The sequence below is a fragment of the Mastigoproctus giganteus genome, chromosome 11 (genome assembly GCF_048544385.1).
Source record: "Mastigoproctus giganteus isolate SK-2022 chromosome 11, ASM4854438v1, whole genome shotgun sequence".
Taxonomy (NCBI): domain Eukaryota; kingdom Metazoa; phylum Arthropoda; class Arachnida; order Uropygi; family Thelyphonidae; genus Mastigoproctus; species Mastigoproctus giganteus.
In genome coordinates, this window is record NC_143585.1 from 156,166,892 (window position 1) to 156,185,779 (window position 18,888).

At 37.0% G+C, this 18,888-nt stretch overlaps 1 protein-coding gene across 3 annotated transcripts in view; it reads right to left on the minus strand.

The window, feature by feature from the left end:
• The window catches only part of LOC150078525 (mitochondrial 10-formyltetrahydrofolate dehydrogenase), a 910,691-nt gene that overhangs the window by 30,196 nt on the left and 861,607 nt on the right, over positions 1-18,888 (minus strand). For all 3 annotated transcript variants that reach the window (XM_090385282.1, XM_090385283.1, XM_090385284.1), the window contains one exon: positions 17,602-17,801. In XM_090385282.1, the coding sequence (XP_090241408.1) occupies positions 17,602-17,801 (200 nt within the window). The remainder of the gene's footprint in view (positions 1-17,601; positions 17,802-18,888) is intronic.

Sequence of the window (18,888 nt, forward strand, 5' to 3'; positions counted from 1 at the left end):
CTAATGAAGCTTGTAGCAGAGAAAAAAAATGCATGTGTTGCATATAAATTATTGGGCAACACAAGTGTATGGTGAATATAAACTAGTCTAAAAAATTCACAAACGAGGACAGGTGAGAAAAGGCAGACTACAAGAAATCTTTGAGGAAGGTAACAAAGACAAACAGCAAAGACTACTTGATTATTATTATTATTATTATTATTATTATCATTAGCCATATGGTACAAGGAAGCCTGAGGTGTGGTCTAGTAAATGCACCAGCCTTATGCTGCACCAGCCAAAAAAAAAAAAAAATTCCCCGAGTTACCCCCTGAGAGAGAGAGAGAGAGAGAGAGAGATAAGTATAAAGGAATCACCAAGAGAGAGAAGAATGATGATATCCAGCACAGGACCCTGGGTTTGCCAAGCCCATACTCACCAGATGTGAGCCCCCGGGGTTAGATGTTTTATTTATGTAAACACTAGAAGAATGGAGATGAATCAAATTGGTCCACTCGATATTGATAGTTTAACTGTTGATGATCAGATTGATTAAAAACAATGTGTATTTGGTATCTATATTCACATATGAGGAACTCTTTAGGGAAGGTGATGTCAAACTCTAACAAGCAGCTAAATGATTTTGTAAAAACTGAGAGGAAAGTGGAGGAGAAATTGTTGAAATTAAACATAAGAAAGGCTCCTAAAGTGGTTGGGATCTATCTAATATTAAGGGAGGCAGTGAAGGAAGTAAACAAATCATTAGCCATAATTCTGGAGGCATCCCTGGATTCATGGGAGGTCCCAGGGAGCTGGAGATGTGCAAATGTATCCCCAACTCACAAAAGGTGATCAACTGTTGACACAAGTAATTACACACCTATTAGTTTAATTCTGTTCCAGGGAAAATAATGGAGTGACTGTTTAAAGAAGTAATGCACGACCATCTATACAAGACTATAGTGTTATACTTCAGACACAACATTGGTTTGTTAAGGGTAAATCATGTTTGACCAAACTGACTGGATACTACGATGTGGTGACAAGGGAACTGCATGCAAAAAGTAATTTATTATCATATTCTTGGATTTCGGGACAGCTTTTCATACTGCTGCATATAAAAGACTGCTGTGAAAGACACTGGACTTCTTGGCTACTGTTTTTACTTGTCCATAACAGTATAGAAACATAGTTCCTGATACACGGTTGGGCGATTCATCCCCTGATGAATTACCTAACCATGCATCAATATTTACTTCTGCTGACATTAACTTTGAATTTTTGCCTTCCCTTTATTGGACCTATAACTAATTGCCCACTCATATCTGATGACAGCTCCACCACTTTTTATTTTATTTGATTTTACTTCATTTTGTTTAATAATTTTACTTTACAGTTCCTTCACCTTCAAATTAGCTTTGCAAATTCAGCCCATAATTTTCTTAATTCATCATTAAATTTTAGGATATTAACATTCTTTCGCCTTTTCATATCTACATTACTCCTTTTTTTCTACTATCCTTATCCTTCTATTCCCTGGCACTTTGTGTAATTCTCACCTCCATCTATATAAACTTTTTTCAGATTTATTTACACTTACATGCTTTTATACTTTTACTGCTGCTTTGTGCATTTTGGTGCATTTGTCATACCTTGTTTATTCACTATTGTTTTTATTGTTATTTTTCCATCAACTGTCACTTTGATTTTAAATAACATTTTTTATATATATATATATATCCAAGTATGTAAAAAGCAAATAGGATAGTTAATTTATATCTAATTTATAATATTATTTCTAATATATAATAATATTAATTCGTCACAGATCAGATTAATGCCATCAAAAACGATTAAACATTACATCTGTCTGTATATTATTTGAGTTATGTTAATAGTGGTAAGTTATAATGTCTCTCTATCTCATTAATGTTACTATTTGGCTATTTTTACCATCATTCGGACAAGTTATGCTGGACGATAACTACAGAAACGGATAGCTTGTTAATTATGGTTGATACATTGAAAGGGTTAGCCCTCGAAAAAGTCCCTTTCAATGTATCTGATCGCCTATAATTAACATTTTAATTGTACATTTTATGTTATTGATATGCAAGATTTTCCTTGCTTTATTTTTGGCATATATATATTTTTTCCAGGTTACGTTGGACAGCCGCATAGGTTTTTTGGTTTTTCTTGAGAAGCTATCTTACTAGCTTTCACTTCATGTTATACATTATAACTTACCACTATTAACGTAACTCAAATATATATATATATATATATATATACAGTGTGTTTCAAAAATGATGGTCAATAATTTAAAGATGAAAATTACAAATTAAAATAAGCAAAAAAGGTCCCAGTGAACATCGGGCCGCAAATGAACTGTTTTCGAGATAATGCACATTTTCTGATAAAATCTGACACTGGCTATGGGAGCACTAGTTTAGTAAAAAGCTGTCAATCCTTTGCTAACATTGGTTTTATTAAACATAAGATAATATATTTATTTTTAATTTGGTTTCAACAACACAGAGTTTTACAGATGTTACAGGATGTTCTTTTTGACGCCCTTTACTCAACATCAGGTGTTATGCTTCTGGGCCTACCTGCTCTTACTCCATGTATGAAGCGCCCATGTTCTTTAAGACCTTGATGTACCCTGATGAATGTGCACCTGTTAGGCTGCCTTCAGTGGGGAAATGCTTCTTGGTACAAAGGTGTAGCCTCAAATGCACTGCTGTTGGCTTTACCATACACGAAGTGAATGTCCACATACTCTTCGTTACTGTAACCTCTTTCCATGTTGACTATCCTTTGACAAGTACTAGTATACCTGCTACGTCTCAGAGCATTGAGAGCGGTGAAAGGGAGAGAATGAACATAACCTAACCTAAACAAACAAGTCAGTGGTGGATCACAACTCTGTACGGTTCACCTTGTCAGTGGTGAATCCCTACTAGAAATGTGCAATATCTCGAAAACGATTCACTAAGGACCCACCTTTAAATTATTGACCATCCCTTTGGAAACAAACTGTATATATATACCAGCTGAACCTAAAGAAAATAAAATATTCAACGATTATACTTAGTTTATGGTTCTGTTTACATACTTTCTGCTACAGCTTAATTTTAATTCTCTGCAAATTTCACTTTGGCAAAGTTGACTTTACTTTTATGGTTAATTTTTTTTCAAATACAAACATAAATTATAATTAAGGCACTTACAACAATTCTTTTATGTAATAATATGTAATGCATTACTGCTAAAGACACTGGTAATAGGGTATCATATCTATTACTATGGAAGTAACATACCCCAGCATTGTCGCTGTAACGGTATTGCATCAGACATCCATCCATGTAACTATTCACTGAATGCAATAAAGATATTATAATAGTATTCAAGTTTAGTGATGCAGATTATGTTTGTAAACAAAAAAAAAAGCAAAAGCCCCCCCCCCCCCCAAATATATATATTTGCGCTGTGTGTGCTAAACATGCACAGTAGATGGTTTATGTGAAACATCCTTTACATTTTTTTAGGTATTTCGATTTGTTTTGAATAGGTATTTCGATTTGATTACAAAAAAAAGCTTTTTGTATTGTAAATATTTTATTGATCATTCAAAAATTTCTATAATTTCAGCTGGAAGACAAGATACAATGGATTTATAATAACCAAAATAACTTGCAATTGTAACGTATCTAATTGTCTATGGAAAACAGCATTGACTGAGGCACCTGATCTTGTAGTTGAAGTTTAGAAATTAGTGTTGAGAGTTAAATTGAACTTTTCTTGAAGGAAAGTAATTATTGGTTTAGTTTCTTCCAATCTGAACTTAACATTGAAATTTTTGCTCACGATCATGGGTATTTTATGTTAATATATTTTATCATTAGCATAGGCATATGATGCAAGAAAGCAAACTTATGCAGCATCAGCCAAAAAAAACAAAAAAAAAAAAAAAAAAACACTCCCATTTCACCCCTCCGTTTGTTTGAAATACCTGTCCAGCTGAGCCTTAAATTTATTTAGGCTATCAACATCCACAACAAGAGATGGAAGTCTGTTCCCAACCAACTACCTGCTGGCTAAAGGCAAATTTCTGCACATCTATCTTTCCTCAATTTGAATTTATGTCCTCTCAGGTGATTATTCTGAGCGAGAGAAAGAATCCCATCAGCATGCTCAAACCCTTCAAGGCTTTATACACCTCTGTCAGATCACCGCACCGGTGCCTAGCGTCCAGACACTGTAATTTGCAAAAACTTGAGCCTTACTTCGTAAGAGCAACCCTTTGTTCCATTCACTAATCTTGTTGCCCTGTACTCGTTCCAGCAGCTCTACATCCTTCTTAAAATGAGGCCGCCAGAACTGTATACAATACTCAAGGTGTGGCCTGACCATTGCCTTATACAAGGCAATAATCACCTCCTTATCCCTGCTAGAAAAATTCCTGTATATCATTGACAAGACAGCATGAGCTACTCTTGCAGCCTGTCTGCACTGCTCAGAAAACTTCATATCTGCCAGCAAAATAACCCCCAGGTCCTTTTCATTCTCTTCCACTGTCAGTGTAGTACCACAGAGTTGATACGGTACTCTGGGTTACTGTTTCCCATATGTAGTACGTTACATTTATCATTGTTAAACTTCATTTGCCACCTCTCAGCCCATCTGCTCAACTTTTCTAGATCCTGTTGCAGCAGTGTACTGTCATTAGTGCCATTAACAACCCTGCCAACCTTTGTATCGTCTGCAAACTTGGACATTAAGCCTGATATACCATCATCAATATCATTTATAAATACAGAAAACAACAATGGACCCAACACTGAACCCTGAGGGACTCCACTAATAACATTAGTCCACGATGAGCAGTGTCCACTGATTACCACTCTCTGTCTTCTACCCCTCAACCATCCCTTTATCCATAGCAGCAATTTGCCTCCAATTCCACACTGCTCCAATTTGCGCAGCAGTCTTCTATGTGCAACAGTATCAAAAGCCTTCTTGAGATCCAAATATATAATATCCAAGTAATTCCCTGCATCCAGTTCTTTGTGACTGCATCACAGTATCCAATAAAATTGGTCAGGCAAGGCTTTCCCTTAACAAAACCATGCTATGTCCGAGCTAAAACTGAAGTCTTGTCTAGTTGATCCTGCGGTGCTTCTTTAACAAGTGCCTCCATTAATTTTTCTGGAGAAGTTAAACTCACAGGTCTATAATTACTTGTGTCAGCCTTTGATCCTCCTTTGTGAATTGGAGTCACATTTGTGCATCTTCAGTCTATGGGTACCTCCCCTGAGTCCAAAGAAGCTCTCATAATTGTGGCTTACTTCCTTTTCTGCCTCCTTTAATATAACTGGATAGATCTCATCCACCCCTGGTGCTTTTTTTGTGTTTATCCTCAACAATTTCTCCTCCACTTTACTCTCAGTTATTACAAAATCATCTAGCTGAATGCCAGGGTTAACTTCACCTCTGGCATTCCCCTTCCTGAATAACCCCTTCTATGTGAATGTAGATGCAAAATACTCGTTTAGTTTGTTAGCCACCTGAGCAGGATCATCAGCAGTTGAACCATCAATATCCAGTGGACCAATCTGATTCATCCCTTTCCTTCTAGAGTTTACATAGGTAAAGAATTCTTTCTGTTTTTCTTTGCATCCTTTGCCAAGGATTTCTCATAATCTGCCTTTGCTTGCCTAATCTCCTTTGTGACTTGGTTATGGTCTTAAAAATTTTGCAAGAGAGGTTATATGTATGTACATATATATGTGAGTAGATCTTTTCAAAAATGAAATATATAAAATCAAAAATACAATCATGTCTAACTGACCTGCATTTATGACTTTTTAAGAATTAGAACTAGTACTCAAAACTCGATATTACAAAACTTAGTTGCATTCTACAACAACATTCAAAACATTAATTATAATTTTATTGTATTACTAACTGTACTTTTGTGATTAGTACAATAAATAAGTAATAATTAAAATTTTATATAAACAAACTGCTATATTTTGTATTACATATCCATTGATTTATTTTTGAATCGGTAGATATAGGTAGGTATAAAATTTGTTTCTCTGCATAACTTCAATGTTATGCAGAGAATGTAGTTTTCAGTAATTAGGAATTTTCTCTGGCCCAGCAAATATTCCAAAACTTCATATGCGGTCTGCTTCTGTAAAAGTTTGTGGACTCCTGCTCTACAGCTATTACACACATCTGTTTTGTGTCTGGGATCTGTGGTGCTTTCTTGTGCACACTGTAATCAGTGATAGGCTGAGATGTTCCACACTTTATCTGAGATTTTTCACATAAAATAAAAAATCTTTCATGCATACAAAGTAACCACAAGGTTTTATCTTGTTTTTATCTTGCAGTTTGATGAAATTCAAATGAATTGCACTTCTTATATTGTACGTTCAGAAAAAATGTGTCACGTGCTATAATCATGTCAGTAGTGAGTGCTCAGGACAGTCTAGTGGTGGGAGCATGGGAAGTGCCTCTGCCAGAAGCCGTGGATGACATAGGGACACATTTTTGTGACCAGTCAGATTTACTCGGTTGTATGTGACCCCAGGGATGTTTCAGATCAAAAATGATCTGAATTTAAGAGAGCTAGCAAATCATTACCACAAAATAATTTGTCCTTTTAAGTCAAACTTTTCTGAAAATTCAATTCCCGAAATTGATGAAATTAAATAAATTATTACACTAATATAATGTCCTACATACCCCTCCACAGATACATGGTCACGTCAAGTATCACACAACTATATATGTGCACTAGGTGGTAGATGACTCTCATCAACTGGTTCAATACCACCACTTTGCTTATTGAAGGTTTGAAGTGGTGGAACCCATGTTTAATCTTTAGAACTAAGTTCTGTCAACCCTTCCCTATCTCTTCCATCATGCAGTATGATTGATGACTTTTGAGGTTATGATGAACATCATGGCGAGATCCAATATTCCTTACATTTCGAGGGTACAGCTCTAAAACGGTGTTTGCAGGCCGGCCGCTAGTTAGCACACTGGACCGAACCTATTGGTAACTCTCTAGGAGGCTTCCAGATCAGCCAGTGTATAATCTTGCTACCTCTAATCTCCCAGATAGTGACTAGAGGAAGTCCAAGTAGTGTGTATGCGGGGAGCATTGTCGAGGTCACGTTATGTCGAGGATCTGGGTATATTCATACCATGTGTATGCCATATTCAAAAATTTCATTACTTCATACAGCATGTCCCACACACTTTTTTTTACCACTGAATACACCATGAATTGTCAAACTAATACAGCAAGCTTATCTGCGAAAAGATCTAAACTTCCCAAACACTTCCTAATTCATTTCACAAATATACATGGTCTCAATTGCAATCTCAATGATGTCCATTTCCACTTGCAGTCTGCCAAAACCCCCATGTAATTTTTCTGACAGAATCTCAGTTACCGGTTGATTCAACTACCGCTCATCTCAGATGCCCAAATTATTCGCTGTATGATTCCTTTTGCCTCAAAGGTGGTACTTGTGCATATGTCCGTTCTGATATTCCCTGTCAGAGACTTGGCAATTTGGAATCTCCTCTCTTTGATCTTCTCTGGCTTAAAATCTCTCTACCTCATTATGTCAAATTCATCTGTTGTCTCTACCGTTCTCCCAACTCCACTAATTACTTGGAGCTCTTTGAATTCCTCTCTTTGCAACTTGACTTTCTCCAGTCCAACTTTCCTAACAGTGAGGTAATTTTCTTTGGTGATTTTAATGTTCACAACTCCAGATAGCTTCCATTTTCTAGTCACACCGACCCGTCGAGATGCTGAGGCTTTTGCAATTACTAATGACCTTGCACAGATTGTTCATTTACCTACAAGAATACCAGATAATCCTAATCATACAGCCAACACGCTTGATCTTTTTCTCACAAACAACCCTCCTAAGTACACGGTCGAAGTGAGAGGTCCTTTAGGCACTTCAGATCACAACTTGGTGATTGTCTCTTCTCCAATGGAGCCTTTATCTCATGGTTATTCCCAACCTCGTGTTGTTTGGCATTACAAGAATGAAAAATAAGATGACTTGCGACATTTCTTTTCTTTTCTTCTTTTCCTTGGTCGTATTAATGTTTCAAAACTTCTGATGTCAACGTTTGCTCAGATCGTGTCAGTGAAATTATTCTTGCAGGAATGGAATCCTTTATACCACACTCCACTTTAAAATCTCATCCTTTATCTAAACCTTGGTTTTCCAATAAATGTGCTAAGGCTGTTCAAGAGAAGAATGTTGCATATCGTAATTGGCTTGTTTCTACTTCTTCAGTTTCATTTTCTGCCTACACCAAAGCTTGCAACAATTGTAAAGCAGTGATTAATCAGTCCAAACTAAAGTTTGAACAGGCTAAGAGTAGAAAACTTGCTTCTTGCCCTAATGGTAGCCGAGCATTCTGGTCTCTTGCCAAAGCTATTGGCCACAACTTTTGGCCATCTCTGCCCAAACCAGATGGTTCTGTTGTCTCTTCAGCCAAGGATAAAGCTAACCTGCTAGCATCCCATTTTTTTTCCAACTCATGTATTAATGATCTTGGAAAAACACCTCCTACCATTCCCAACACGCTCCATTCAATTATTCCTGTCCTCTTCCGTCAAAAGGACGTCAGAAGGATTTTGAGGAATCTTGATGCTAAGAAAGCTCCAAGTCCCGATGGTATTTCTCCACTTGTTCTCAAAACCTGTGCCCGTGAACTTATGCCTGTTCTTTGCCATCTTTTTTCACTTTCTTATTCCAAAGGTATTTTTACTTCTGCTTGGAAATTTGCTCATATTCAGCCAGTTCCTAAAAAGGGTGACTAATCCCTCCTATCCAATTATCGTCCCATTGCAATTACTTCTACTCTTTCTAAAGTAATGGAGAAATCAATTAACCGCCAACTCTTAAACTACCTAGAAACCTTCTGTCTGATCAATGATCGTCAGTATGGATTCTGTCAGTGTTGATCCACCGGTGATATTCTGGCTTATGTTACCCATTTATGGACTAATTCAGTGGAAAGGTTCGGTGAAACACAAGTAGTTGCTCTTGACATCTGAGAGGCTTTCAATCGTGTTTGGCCTAAAGGTCTCCTATGGTTTGCCAACTGTTTTTAGTAATTTTTGTATCCAGTTTTCTCTCTGATCGCTCACTGAGGGTGATGGTAGATGGCTCTGTGTCTTCTGACTTCTCCACTAATGCTGGTGTCCCCCAAGGTTCAGTTCTTTCCCCCACCCTTTTCTTCTTGTATATTATTGACCTTCTTCCATTGACTGGAAATCCTATCCACAGTTTTGACGATGATAGCACATTGCATTCTGCTTTCCATTTTGAGAAACCTTGCCCTGCTCAATCAGCTTCAACTTCTCGAAATTGTGCTGCCAATTCTTTAAATGCCGATCTTCAGGTAATTCTCCAGTGGGGCAATGACAACTAAGTTGATTTTAAACCTTCTAAAACTCAGTCTTGTCTTATATCTCGCAAAAAAGGATTCTTCTGCTCCTATGCTTATCTTTAGTAACACTCCGATTTCTAGGCAAAATGATATATCTCTTTTGGGGATTACCCTGACTTCTAATCTCTCTTGGCACAAGCACATTACAAATATTGCTTTCTCTGCATCTAAAAAACTTTTTTTTCTCTTTCTCTGTTGGCGTTACTTTTCTTCCAAATAGCTGCTCAATCTGTATAAATCGCAAATCCGCCCTGCCATGGAATATTGTTCCCACATCTGGGGTGGTGCCCCCAAAACCTCTCTCAGGGTTCTTGATTCCATTCAGAAGAGGGCAGTTAGGTTAATTAATGATTAACAGAGTCTCTCCACTCGCTGTCTCATAGATGCACTGTTTCTGCTGCATGCCTCTTTTACAGATACTTCAATGGGCACTGTTCTTCCGAATTAGCTTCTATAATTCCCGCTCTCTCTTTCAAAACAGTCCAAACACATGCCACCAACATCCATTTACTGTCCAACTTCAAACTCACAGAACCAACTTTTCATCTTTCTCCTTTATTCATTCAACTGCCGTTTTCTGGAACAACCTTCCTTCATACGTATTTCCTGAAAAGTCCAATGTCAACAAATATCTTCTTTTGTCTTCTCAACCCTCGAACCAAAGCCCCGATTAACTGGTGGCCCAAATAACTGGAATCCACTGTACTTTGTATACAGTGAAACTTCCCTTTAACGGACAGCCATGGGGAACGAAAATGTGTCCGCTAACAAGAAGTCTGAGGGAGAAAAAAAAAAAAAAAAAGAAAGAAAGAAAAATCGTTAAACGTTTAATGTAAAATTAAATTATATACAGATTTTGCACAATATTTTTGTAAATAATTTACATGCAATTGTGCTATGCATATTATGACTTTATCTTAAGAAAAATACACACAGTAATTACTTATTTTCTTCTGCACCTTCTTCCAGCTGATAATTTAGTTTTCAACATTTGTTTGGAGTGAAGAAACCATCGAAAGTCCTTCAGTATCTTCTTCAGCGGCGAAAAACATTTTTAAACGATTGATTTGTATGAACGCTTCTTCTATTTTCATCGGCGGTCCGTCGTTAATATGTTCTTCGACAGAATGACCTCCTTCCATTTCTTCATCCTCATGAGGAACTTCTTGAGAAATATCGATGATAATGTCATTGATATCTAGAGCACCATCTTCTGTAGTGAGGTTCGAGTCTATATCTTTGTAGCCAGGGTCACTTGTAGCTGAAGTATCGTACATTATCAATAGATGTTGAAGTTCTTGTTCTTCTTGGTGCTCCACATTGCTGTTCACAACTTCAATTTTTGCGTTTGAGAAGCCAGACTTTACAAAACAGTTCACGACAGTTTGTTTTCTAATTGCGTTTACTGAAGAGGAAATCCATTGAATTGCATCTAGGATGCTGATTTTCTTTGCAAGGTCACTCGCACATGTTACATCGTTCATGTTTGCAATGAGATGTCTTAAAACACGTTTTCTGTAGTGAAGTTTAAAATTTTTTATTATCCCTTGATCCAAGGGCTGACACTGCAGATGTGTTTGGTGGCAGAAAAACGATTTGAATGTTGGACAATCCAATGTGCGGGTGAGATGCAGCATTATCCATGAAAAGAATAATTTTTCTGTTTTGACGAATCATGTTTTGGTTAAAGTGAATTATCCATTCGCTCATGATATCTCGTGTCATCCACGCTTTTTTATTAGACTTCCAGTCAACATTCAAACGATTCAACTTTATGCCCTTGAAACAACGAGGATTTTGCGGTTTTCCTATAACAAGAGGTTGTTCAAAGTCTCCCAGCATATTTGTACACAATAGTACAGTCAAGCATTCCTTAGAAATTTTTCCGCCCTGGCACTTTTCGTTTTTAAGACTCATTGTTTTTTCAGGAAGAGCTTTAAAAAACAACCCTGTTTCGTCACAGTTGTAAATATCCTTAGCTTCAAAATCACGACATAAATCTTCCAATTTGACGGTCCACTCTGTTACAACCCCAATATCAACAGATCCACCTTCACCACTTACGGTTTTCCAAGAAATTTTATGCAGAGTTTTGAACTTGTCTAGCCATCCCACAGAAGCTTTGAACTCATTTACTCCCATAGATTTCGCAACCTCCAAAGCTTTTTCCCTAATAATAGGCCCATTAATGGGAATTTTTTTAGCACGTGCGCGACAAATTTGAAGTCCAGCAGTTTTCGGGAATGATTTTTGAACCTGATCATTTCCGTGTTGCCAAAACTGTTTGAGCAGTTCATTTTTTTTCTTCTTTAGGATGTCGCTTACCTGCATCTTCCTAATTTTGAATTTTGCAGCGAGATTGCGAACACTATTTTTTGCCGATCATACGCATTAACGAGTTTTATCTTTTAAAGTTAAATGTTTACGAGAAGACATTGTGCACTTCACAGGACACTGAACAAAACTGAAACTGAAAAGACGAAAAGCCAACCATATTCTCCCCCCCTTCCCTGCACACACCGAATTCATCAGAAGTTTTACACGTGCCTTAAAATTCTTGAAAAAGGGTTTAGAACCACGATGTAAACATTGATAAAATTCAGAGAATCGGAAATAGAAAATAAACACACGATTGAGGCAATAAGTGGAAGAAAAGTTCCTAGAAAAAGGGCCGTAAGCTCGCCCACTGTCCGTTACGGGGAGATCAAATTAAATGCTAATCTAAACGAAATAGTGCAGATTGCCTGTCCGCGTCCGTTACAGAGAATGTCCGCTAGACAGAAGCTGCAAACACGTTTAAACCAATGGAGGTGTCCGTTAGGAGAAGTTTCACTGTTTTTATTTTATAATCAGTGAATAGTACTAGAGAATTCGTTGGGGCTGAGCTGGATGGATTTTTGGCCGCATTCATCCTTGTTTTTTATCTGAGCTCTGTAATTAAAAAAAAAAAATTCTGATTTGAGTTTATTGGACAGCCAACTCAAAATATGAACAAATTAATATTTTAAAGCATTTAGGGTACAAATTTTTCAGATTTATGAATGTTCAGAATTTCATGAAAAAAAAAATTGAACTTAGGACCCACACAAAAATTCTACTTGGAACCCACATAGTGCTTCTAAAATAACAAAAGTAATGAATGTAGACTTTAAGTGGTGAAGATGTCTGGGAGCAAACGATGTTTGCTCCCAGAGCAATGACCCAAGAAACTCTTGCACTGAGATAATGATGGATATTGTAGTAAGATCCAATATTCCTTGTTTGTTAACAGGACAGATTGCTTCTACAGGGATGGGATACATTTAAATAGAAAGGGTGTAAGATATTTGCTGATGGTATTGAGGCAACGTTAGGTGAGTTGGAAAACTGCTAGCTGGGGGGGAGAGGGTTTTCAGACTAATAGATTAACAGTAGGCGCAGGCAGAAGTGGAAATGATTCTTACACTGCTTGTATTGGAATGAGCAGCCCAGAAAGCAAGTTGCTGGGGATTTCAGGAATTGCTAATAGTCATGAAACAAGTAAATACATGGGCTGTGTTAGGGTAATTAAGAGCAAGAACAGGTGCATGTATACTTGCATGCATACCAATGCTAGGAGTATAGCAAATAAATTTGATGAATTTGAAATGTTGGTCAAGATATCAAAGTCGGATATTATTCTGATATCAGAGACATGGCGTCACACAGATATAAGTAATACAGAATTGGAATTTGTGGGTACAATGTGTACAGAAAGGAGGAGGAGTTATGCTGTTAGTTAAGAATCACATAAAATCTAAGGAAGTGGGAAGGAGTTTTTTTTTTTTTTTTTGCGTTATGCGGTATAAGCTTGCTTTCTTGCATCGTGTGCCTCTACTCATGCTAATGGTAATTTTCACACTTTGAGGTTAGTTTTAAAATTTTCATGGAACTGAACTGAACCTATTCGCGATGCTCTACATTTGCTAATACATTATCTTCCTCAGTCTACTTTCCCTTTTCCTTACTGGAGCAAGTCTGAGTAGTCTGCATATATGGTGGGGGGGAAACAAGTTTTTGCTTTGTTGACATTAGCATCCTCCATATTTTGCCATATCAGCAGTGATCTCGCCTCCATCTATTGTCAGGGAGACGGGTAATATATTGTGTAAAATGGATAGATGGAATAGGACTAGGGTATGTCTGCCAGGGGCAAAAGTTGATGTTGTTGTTGTGAAGCAGATATCATCTTTTAAGGGCACAAAGGGTGATATTGTTGTACACGTTGGCACCAATGACATCTACAGATTTACTTAACAAGTACAGGTCAATGTTAAAAAAAGACTGCTTCTACAGAGATGGGATACACTTAAATAGAAAGGGTGCAAGAATATTTGCTGATGCTATCGAGGCAATGTTAAGTGGATCGGAAAACTGCTAGCTTGGGGTGGTTCACAGACTAAAAGGTTAAAATTAGCCACAGGCAGAGGTGAAGGTAATTCTTGCATTACTTCTATTAGAAGAAGCAGAGGCCTGGAGTGAGGGGTGCTGAGGGTTTCACGGACGTGGTCATGAAACAAATAAATATATGGGATGTGTTAGAGTAACTAAGAATAGGTGAATGTATACTTGCATGTATACCAATGCTAGAAATATAGTAAATAAATTTGAAATGTTGGTCAAGACATCAAAGGCAGATATTGTTGGGATATCAGAGACGTGGTGTTACACAGATATTACGACTACAGAATTGGAATTTGGGGAGTACAATGTGTACAGAAAGGATAGACAGGATAAAAGGGGAGGAGGGGTTACGCTGTTAATTAAGAAAAACAGTGTGTGGCTGTATAGAAAATTCACCGTGTTCCACTTTGCATTGGCTATACAACCAATCCTCGGCTTATGTAGATAATACTTGACTTATAGAAATTCGACTTTATGTAGTTTTTTGCTATTTTGCAGCTATGCAAAATAAAAACTTTCATTTTCTGAAAGATTGGTATATTAAAATGGAAAAAATTGAGAATGCCTGCAAGGTAAAAGCAGATTACCTGTAATTAAATGAAATTAAGATTAACATAAAAATAATAATGATAACAAAAATGGTACCTAATGCAGTGGGTCCTAGGACTTAACTACTTCATCAGAGGGTCAGCAGCCAAAACCATAGGAGCCACCGTAATAAGCAGGGTCTCTGTTTCTGTTATGATCTATATGTACACAATGTATACATAATAGCCGACCGGACAGAGACCAAAAGGAAGGAATAAAATTCAAACATAAATAAAAATAAAAAAGTAAAAATGCTAAAACAATGCTGATTAAATCCTCTAAAAGGTAAATAAAATGAAGGTTTGAATTAAAAATTGAAGTCAAAAAGCCCAGTATGAAATTTAAATAAAGTTTAATTTATTTTAAATTTCTAAATAAAGTTTATTTAAATTTCATACTGGGCTTTTTGCCTTCATTTTTTTAATTCAAACCATCAATTTTTTTATGTTTTAATTTTATTCCTTCCTTGTGATCTCTGTCGGGTTGGCTACGATGTATATATTGCTTACTGTACATAAAGATCATAACAGAAACAGAGACCCTGCTTGTTATGGTGGCTCCTACGGTTTTGGCTGCCGACCCTCTGATGCTGAAGTTACAACTGAGGAGAAAGATAGCTACAAGCAAATAAATAGCACAAAGGAAACAAATGTAATCATATTAAAACCTAAGACAATGCAAACATGCCATCACAGTTGCGAAGTCATTCCACCATTTGGCCTCTCTCATATTGTGGAACGACTTCGCAACTGTGATGGCATATTTGAATTATCAGGGTACCTGCCTGCCCACCGATGATGAAGCCAACTAGCTTCGAAATGGTTGTCTGGGTGGTGGTGGTGCCCACTGAGAATAAATAACAATAGTCTCCTCTACTAGAAGAGCATTATTTTTTCGAAGTAGTGCAATACCTGGTATCTCATTGTGAAGGCAGCCACAATATGAGATAAAATTAAGCGATGCCTTTACACTACGTATGTGGTTCTAACTCGCCATCCTGGCACAAGCAAGGAATGACTGCAACTCTTGCATATAGCTGATGCAATATACATGTCAATCTTATCTAATGCAATATGTAAGAAATTTTGCCATATATTTACATTATTCAGATGACAATTACACAATTTTAAGGGATGATGCACTTTCTTTGAACACTAGTGTACTAACAACACAAACACACCCACTGCATTCTCCCTCTGGCCTGCACCCCCAACTAAAGAAAAACATTAAGTTGAGGTGCCCAGAGAGTGCAGAGTGCAGTACTGAAAGAAAGAGCTGAAAAATGAACTGAAAGCCAGAAGAATTTAAAGAGTGTAAATGTGTGAGATATAATACACTAACCCTACATTTAATTTCTTTCTGCTTTCTTATTAGTCTTAATTGTTATGTATTAGTATAATAATTTACATCTCTCACACACACACACACACACACACACATATGCACACCACTGCTTGAAAAGCAGGATGAATGATGGGGGGGGGGGGGGGGTAAGCAACTTAAAAAAGAAAATGGAAGAAAAAGTACAAAAACAGAATGGAAGTAGAGAGTGAATGTGACATGAGTGAAGCAAATGTGCCTCCCACCCACCCATCCTGGATAGGATGATGGGCCTAACCCATCCAAGTAGACACCATGTCATGGCTACTTAGCTAGAATGGTGTGGATTGAGCACCAAAGTGGTGCTCCACCATAAGGATCCCTTTCCTTACCACATGGAGTGGTTGTTAGGTCCCCCCTCTCCAACCTCATTATGCATCCTCTTTGCCTGTTGGGTAACCCCACTGCCACCTGTTAACTCCAATTCCCAAGGCAGGATGGGCATCAAGTCCTGGGGCCCCCTTCTGTTTCCCATTTTAATCAGGTGGGTGCCTTCATTACTGTCCCCCTCTTTCTCTCTAACTCTTTAACCTCTCCCCCACTACTATCTTCCACTTTCACTTTTTTTTTTTTTAACTGGGCTCTCCCTGTCTGTAAGTCTTGGCACAGGATTTGCCCCGCCAGTGCTTTACACTCCCTACTGCCCGGCCCACCTCCTCATGGCTCTGGACGGTAAACTAGAGGTTTCTGTGTGAAAACACAGGGCTTTAGGCTAAGAGGCTGGGTGAACAACACAATTCCACACTAAACATCTGGCCTATAAAGTTTTGTATTCATCACATTGCTTGACACAGCACTGGGAGTACCCCCCCCAAAGCCACATTACAATTAACACTGTACACTATGCCCTTCTCTGTACTCATTCCAGCAGCTCATCCTTCCTAAAATGAGGCCTCCAGACCTGTACAGTACTTTCAGTGTGGCCTGACTATCATCTTATACAAAGGGATAATCACCTCCTTATCCTTGCTACCAAATTCCTGTATATCATCGACAAGACTCCATGAGCTGTTCTGGCAGCCTGCCTTCACTGCTCAGAAAAATTCATATCTGACTGCACAATAACCCTGAGATATTTTTCATTCTCCATTACTCTGAGTGTAGTAATGTACAGTTGGTATGTTACTCTGGGGTTACTGCTACTCTTATGCAGCACTCTGCATCTGCCCAACCTTTCTAGATCCTGTTGCAGAAGCATACTGTCATTAAAAACCCTGTCAACCTTCATATCACCAACAAACTTGGACATTCAGCCTGATATACCTTCATCAATATCACTAATAAATATAGAAAACAATGAATTGAACAAAATTCATGAAGGTATATGTTAAACATTTTTAATGTTGAGCATTAAAGTTCTATTCTTAATTTTGAATGAATGAATTGAACAAAATTCATAATTTAAAAAATTTTAATGTTGAGTATTAAAGTTCTATTCTTAATTTTTTTCCTATATTTGTTGTGTGTGTGTGTTTTTTTTTTTTTTTTTTTTTGTTTATCAGTTTTGTATAACATTAAGAAAAACGAGGTTGGGGATGTAAGAGTAAACATATTTCAAGGCAACAAGCCTTGAAATATGTTTACTCTTACATCAGTTATTCCTATTAAAATTATTTCTTATTTGATCATTATTACCATCATGTACAGAATAACACAGTTTCACTGAAAACACATTCATGTTTACTTTGTATATTTTGTATTTTTGTAAAAGTTAAAAAATTTTCTTACCAAGATCTTTCCCAAACCCTGACTGCTTATAGCCACCAAACGGAGCTGCAACATCAGTCTTGTTGTAACAGTTAATAAAGCATGTTCCTGAATGAAGCTGTTCACTAACTAACATTGCCTTGAAGATATCTCTAGTAAACACACCTGAAGCTAATCCATATTCTGTGTCATTTGCTCTTCTCACCACATTCTGAAGATCACTAATAAAAAAAAAAAAAAAAAAAAAGAATAAATTTTTTATGTAATAATAGGTTGCTTAATCATTTTTCTAAATATGCATTTCCTTTACTACACTTCAGTGGTAATATTTTTCCCTCTCCATTTAATATAGGTGAATTTCATAAACATTCACACAGCATGGCATTTCTGAATTCAAAAATTATACAACTTTTAAGGTAATGAAACTGCTTCATATTATACTCATTTAAATTTTATGGATTTTTTCATTTTTAACCAAAAGAGGTGTATACATCTAATCTGTTTTCCAAATTTCTTAGTATAGTCACAGTTAGTAAATGCCCACAAGGCTATTTATGGAAGGTAACACAAGGAAATGGTGTTCCTGAGGTGCTGGTAATGATGGCAATTTCTGTTCTTCTGGTGCAAAAGCAACTGAGGTTATGGTGTGCCACAAGCATGCCAAAAATAGTTAAAAAGGATATTTGGTAATCTTTTTTCAGAAGGGTTACCACATCAAAATATATATACAAATGTAAAATAGAATAAATGGTAGTATACTCTGACAAAAATGTATACACTAAATTATATATATTTGTAAAAATTTAAAAACATCTGACATGTGGTTATTGTCTGATAAAATTGTACCGAGTGTATAAAGCACAGTCAGATGGGTAAAGGTGGTAAAACATATTCCAAGCATAAACAAAACTTATGCAATCAGTTAAAATAAGTTTTATAGGTAAAATGATGTCACAAGACTCACACACAGGAGGGTCATCAGCCCTCAGCATGAATGAGTGTGGAGTCGAGCAAGAACAACTTCTTCACTATTAATCCTGTGTAGACTAGACTGCCATGTTTCAATTAAAGGCTTTATCTGATACAATTTATTTGTTGTCTGTCTATGCCATGAATTTTGCCATTGGGAGTGAATCTTGTTGTCAATAATTTGCCTGTAGTCTGTATAGGGGTTGTTGTTGTTATTTAGTTTTTAGGAGCATTAGCAACTAAGGCCATATTGCTCCGGGGATATGCAGTGGTCATTTCCTGACCTTTCCGCATCCTCTCTATTTGGTGGTCATGGGCTCAAATCTCGGTCTAATCAAG